Source organism: Miscanthus floridulus, chromosome 1, assembly GCF_019320115.1.
Source record: "Miscanthus floridulus cultivar M001 chromosome 1, ASM1932011v1, whole genome shotgun sequence".
In the NCBI taxonomy this organism is placed as follows: domain Eukaryota; kingdom Viridiplantae; phylum Streptophyta; class Magnoliopsida; order Poales; family Poaceae; genus Miscanthus; species Miscanthus floridulus.
Genome location: NC_089580.1, coordinates 111,756,305 through 111,762,212, shown reverse-complemented (window position 1 = coordinate 111,762,212; position 5,908 = coordinate 111,756,305). Strand labels below are relative to the sequence as shown.

The following is a 5,908-nucleotide window of genomic DNA, read 5'->3' as shown; positions in this document are numbered from 1 at the left end:
ATTTCACAGGAATAAGTTCAATTTCACATGAAAAACGCAGAAACACAATATATCCAGCGTTCCGCGTTCCAAATAGGCCCTTAGAATATCAGAGCATGAACCGCAGGTCCACAGCCGGTCATCCCACGAGAACATCAGGCGAACTAGCCAAGACGTACCGATTAGCACATGAGAAGTCTGACTGGTAAATTGAATCGACATGCCATCTTATCTGAGTGAGTACTTTATAACAGTAACTAACAGTAATTGTATGCAACTATTGCATAGCAACCCTGGAGGATTTGACGCAGAACGGCAGAAAATTGCAAGTTTTCTGAGCTGGGATATTCACCCATCACATGAAATTCAACAAGGCACATAATGCGAACATTTTTAGTTTAGCAGGCCCCAAAGCTGTTTTAACAAGAGCTGACAGATGTATCATATCCCCGAAACATGTTTTGTCTGGCACGGATTTGGGATGGTCAGTAGGTTTTATCAGAACAGTAAGGATCTGCAAAAACTCAGCAGAACAGAAAATTATATCCCCGAAACTTGTCTGACTAGACAAAACGAAGAAAACAGGAAGATTATATACAGGAAGCTTGAATTAGCATGGATTGTACAAAGCAACCCGCATCTCCATCTAGACCATTTTTATCTGTCACCCACCTAATGCATGATATATACACAGCTGACCGGATCATGGAAGAACCAGCAGATGTCTGAAACTCTGAATTCAGAAAAGCAAAAGGGTAGAGTTTTGGACTTTGAACTGAATGAACCTGCAAGCCGACATATATATATTCAACCAAGCAGTTTCCTAATCCACCTGTTGCTATGAACAGCGAAAGCATAACACAGAACGCACGACAAAGGACGTGGCGTAAATACATTTCATGTCATTCATCCTTCCAATTTTTGCCCCCTCAATTCATCACCATGAAAGCCACCCAGAATGGACCAAAATCAAGAGTAAAGTAGTTGCTGCCTGCACTTCCTCAGCAACAAACAGCTTCAAGAGATGATCCACCAGGGTTACCAAGCCTATTCAAACATCTCATCCACCAAAGTTATCTGCGATAATACAGGCTGCTTACAGCAAAAAAAGGGAAACCATGTCTTCCAAGCAATCATTCGCGCAAAAGCAAAAGTATCTAACCTAGTGATTTGAACTGAAAAAACAATATACATGTAGTAAATTAAACACCTCCCAGAACAGAGCCACATAGATGAAGTCCGTGTGTTCTCATTATACATGAGTTTACTAAGTTTGTTATTAAGCTTGATGAACGGGTTACCTTTTAAAAAGAAAGAATGAATCCCCATGTATATACAGTAAATGACAACAAAAGAACCTATCAAAAAAAATGACAACAAAAGAAAAAAAACATCCATGTTTATAAATTAATACAATATATTAGAGCCGATACTGATTTCAGTACTAACCTGGTCACAAACTGGGCAAGTATCTTTTCGCTCCATCCATTCAAGAATGCAGCAAAGATGGAAATGGTGCTCGCATTTAGTTACAGAGCGGGGATTTTCTTCATCGTATTCTGGTGAACAGGTAACAATATTACATGAGTGTTCTGGCTCAACACAACAATATAAGATATAACTTAGATGGTACCATTCAATGCAGCCACTGAGGATAATCAGAGTACATATGTACATCAGCAACTAAAGTCAGCAAGATACCCAAAAAAACATAATAATTATGAAACATTAAAATAGCAACAAGTAATTTACATGAGGACAACAGTGTGTCTGCAGACTAGTGAATTGCTTAAGGCTATCTCGGTGCAATCCATAACACAGATGAAGGACACACTAGTGACATCTACTTGCATCGACACAATGACAACATCAAATTTGTGAAGAACTAGCTATGATACCAAGAAATCTAACATGGGCCGATAGCAAGAAAACAGCAGACCTGAACAAAGAGTAGCAACAGCATGCACATTCAGTTCCATACACAATCAAATAAAGATGGATACAACAAATATAAAGTTAATAACCTATCAACCAAGCTTCACTTAATCAAGAGGAGAATGTCCAGCACATATTAACTACTTGTGTCTTTTCATCAGTTTTGGCACACTGTACTAGCATCTGTTAGTCTTGGGTGTGTTACTCCCAGACGATCTAAACCAAGCTTTGTTGAAAGGTGGAGAAAAGCATGTTGTCGCATCAACAAAGCTCAAAGGAAGGGTTAATAACGCTGTGACTTCGGGGGCCTGGACCTTATGGAATTCCCCCTCCCTAAAGATTGCACATCAATTCTTCAAGGGGGAGTTGATACTTTGGGGTCTTGTTGGAGCCAAAAAGCTCCAATTCCTGGGCCTAGGTTATGATGAGGGCTAGTTGTATAGTCTTTATTGGGTCATTATCCTGGTTTGCTTGGGAGATCTTTTTCTCAGTGTTACAACCCCTCTGATATCCTAGTGGAGTTAGAATGGTTGTTTGTAAGGGTCATGATGGGACAAATTCCTTCTGCTCTCTTTAATATAAGATACACAGCTCTCCTGCGTGTTCGAGGAAAAAAATAACCTATCAACCTAAACAAATAAACTCTGCAGTGATCAAGAGAAACACAACCTTCAAGGCAGATAGGACAAACATCCTCCTCATCAGCCTTATCTTCAGTGACATCTTTCTTACATGACTCATCCACCTTTAAAGACTCCTGATCATTTATGGACTCTTGTTGGTCATCAGATTTGCTCTTAGTGTCTGGCTTCTCCAAACCTACAGAGTTTCCAAAACCTAAGATCAACCATTAAGATAGTAACAAGAAGTTAATAATCATCGCTCATATAACTGCTAGTCAATTATTTACCAGGGTTATTTGGGACTGCCAAAACAACATCATAAGGCAAGGGTGCAGGTGGTGCTCGATATGTGTCAGGTGTGGAAGTATCCAGATTTGTGTCTACTGCAACAATTGTAGAGGCTGGAGATGATCCATCAAAAGCTGAAGACAACGGCCCATGCTCCTCAAGATTTTGTTGACGCTGAATAATAGAACAAGAAAATCTAAGAAAAACTTAAATAACATGCAAGGTAATTAATAGTTTGAAAGACTAATAAATACATGAAGCTATATCTAGGTCAACTTAAGTATGAATTATGACTCTGGAAAATTTTGCAATTATCAAACTATATTAAACTAAACAGCACAAATGCACACTGTATAAATAATTTTCAATGGTAAATCATAAGGGAATGTCAAGAAATAAAAATGGACGGTACAAGGCAAAATTATTTATCCTCCTGCATTGAAATTGCAAACAGAAGAGAGTACAGAACATCAGCATTCATATATTTTCAGCATCAGGGGATATAGATATTGACATGCCAGAAAATTACAAGAGCGGAGCTGCATAAGAAATTAAAAAAAAAAAATCTATTGGTCACATGTCTAAAATAATTGATTGGTCCTGAATAAAACATATGATAACATCTTGCAGATTTCAGTTATGAAGAGTACAATAACAGATTGCCTATTTCAGCTTTGACAGTATAGTAAGACAGTTGTAAGACAAACTCACTGACATTATCTTTATGCTATTTGGTAGAGATATGTCACAAAAGGAAAGATAGTAACGTTGATGTAGAAAAGAAAAAGAGAGTTTACGTACATAGATATCAACTGGTGCTCTAACTGCTTCAGATGTTCTCGACGAACAGCAACAACAGCCACCCATTATATACCAACTTAAAATCTTAGTGGCAGTCCTCTAGATGCTATGCGAAATTAAAACTCCATCTCTCACAGTCCAATAAAGAAACAAAATATATTGACAGAAGAAAGAGGGAATCATATAACAAAATAGCAAATACAGCATGAGGTAAACAACCAACCATTACACCAGCATAAGATTGTGTGTAGCTTAGAAAACTGCAACTATGGGCACTTAATGCTGCCAGACTATTCTCGATAATTCACTCTAATGGCACTCAACAGCTATTGTTCAAAAAATATATCATTTAGCAACAAAAAAGAACTGCTTCAATTAGTACTTGACATTTTTCTAGTAACATCAAGAAGCAGAAACTTGACTGGGAAGCAGAAAGTCCATCTTAATCAGGTGGGTAATATACAGTTATTACTTACTAGAGACTACCTAGGGAGAGAACACCATTAGGCAATATCCTGGCACCAGAAGGAACCACATTATCATGTGCTGAGCTCTCCCAACAAGCAGCACATAGGTAAGCAAAATCATATTACAGACACCACCACATTTTAGGTTATGCCACTCTTTTCCACCTAAAAACCAGCCTGGCCACACTTTGGTACAGTGGACATACATGAGCACACTAGCTCCTTTATAGTCCTATATTGAAAGTGATCAATTTAACTTCTATATGCACGCAATGACGCAAGTAAGATTCGATGCCACAACTTTAAAGTATGCATGCCACCTAGGATTTGCTAAGCATTGGGTGGAAGTTGTAAGACAGATGGCATCAGAAAGTTCACAATGAGTTCAGTATAGCACAGAGCATCAAAGTTTTGACCTTTCAAATTTGTTTCTAGTACTCTTTTCATCACATTTCCAGGGTAAGGAAAAATTATATTAAGTAACAAGCAGATTGGTGCTGCAAATGCCCCAACTAAAAATTTGAGAAACCACCACATTTTGTGTCCATCCACACACATCTAAGTCAGTATGAGTAGTACAGGCTCAAATTTATCTGACATAGGTAAACACTAATATTTCAGAAGGACTAATCCAACTTTAGGATTAATTATTATATTTCTGCCAAATTGTCAACAAAAATTATGCATGATATACAGATAGATATAAAATATATAATGAATGGCACAAGCCGCCAGTACAATCCAAAACTAGTGTCAACCAACTTGATTTGTCCTATGCTAGAGAAGATAAATTGCCTTTCATTTATCAACAGCACGTTAGGGTGTCAGTGACAAGGAAACAATATCAGGTTGTCCGCAGGATAATAATCAAGCATAACTGAATATGTAACGAAGTAACTCTAATCGGAAACCGGAAAACACAGGTGCCAAGAAAAAAAAAAACCAGCAGGTATAAGAAACGAGCACAATAACAAGGTATTGTTGAACCAGCTCGATTGAACCGTGCTAAAAGCCACTCACGGGCGCAGCTGGCATGGGGCACGTGGTTTTCAGCTGAACCCCCAAAATCTATGCGACTTAACCTGCACCCGCACCTGAATTAGGTAGCGAGAGATCCTAAGGTCGCAACTAGTCCATCCTGCACAGTCAACAGCAGCAGCAGCAAGAACAGCAAGAGCCATACGATTACCAGCTTGGCTCAAAGCACGCAACTCCAGAACGGAGCAACTAGACGAACGGCGACGAAGATGAGTTTGGGATTGATAGGGGAAGAGCACCACCGCTTAGAACTAGGGGAAAAAGAAGAATCCATCCGAGCTAGCTGGGGCTGCTTACCACCAACATGAGATGGAGGAAAAGAAGGAAGCAACAAATCCGATCCCCCGCTCCGCTTGGCTGGGACAGGATCGGCGCTGCGGCGGCGGGTGTAGTAGTATCCGGCGGAGAGACAGGGAAAGGCCGCTGGTGCTCTGCTGCTCGGCCTCGGCGGCGAGGCGATGGGGTATGGCCGTATGGGGGAAGTTGAAAGCCCTGGGGAGGAGAGCTAGTGGACTCGGATTCTGCGGAACAGATTTCCCAAAGACCACTCTCCAAACTTTATGCCCCATTTTCCTTGTTTTCCGACATACTCGAGATGACGTTTCTGTTCGGCCGGTATTAGGCCCTGTTTGATTCCGAACAAGTCACCTATTTAGGTCTCGTTTGGTTTCATAAATCAGGTGACTTATTAAGTTAGGTGACTGAAAATCAGTTACTTATAAGTTATGCCTGTTTGGTTGTAGATGACTTATAAACTCATTAAAGGTGTGGGCCCTA

At 39.8% G+C, this 5,908-nt stretch overlaps 1 protein-coding gene across 3 annotated transcripts; it reads right to left on the bottom strand.

Annotated features, from left to right (window-relative positions):
• Positions 1 to 755: 755 nt before the first annotated feature.
• LOC136538952 (probable E3 ubiquitin-protein ligase RHB1A) lies at positions 756 to 5,675 on the bottom strand. 3 transcript variants are annotated; one of them, XM_066530879.1, is made up of 6 exons: positions 5,429 to 5,675; positions 3,627 to 3,732; positions 2,825 to 2,999; positions 2,584 to 2,751; positions 1,429 to 1,538; positions 756 to 1,056 (listed from the first exon to the last, which is right to left on the bottom strand). In XM_066530879.1, exons 2-6 carry the CDS (start codon positions 3,690 to 3,692, stop codon positions 1,027 to 1,029), a joined length of 549 nt encoding a protein of 182 aa, XP_066386976.1. In that variant the 5' UTR covers positions 3,693 to 3,732; positions 5,429 to 5,675; the 3' UTR covers positions 756 to 1,026. The 3 variants fall into 3 exon arrangements, with proteins under 3 accessions (XP_066386976.1, XP_066386970.1, XP_066386981.1); XM_066530873.1 differs by having other exon boundaries at positions 3,627 to 5,675; XM_066530884.1 differs by having other exon boundaries at positions 2,584 to 2,733; positions 3,627 to 5,673.
• Between the last annotated feature and the right edge of the window lie 233 nt (positions 5,676 to 5,908).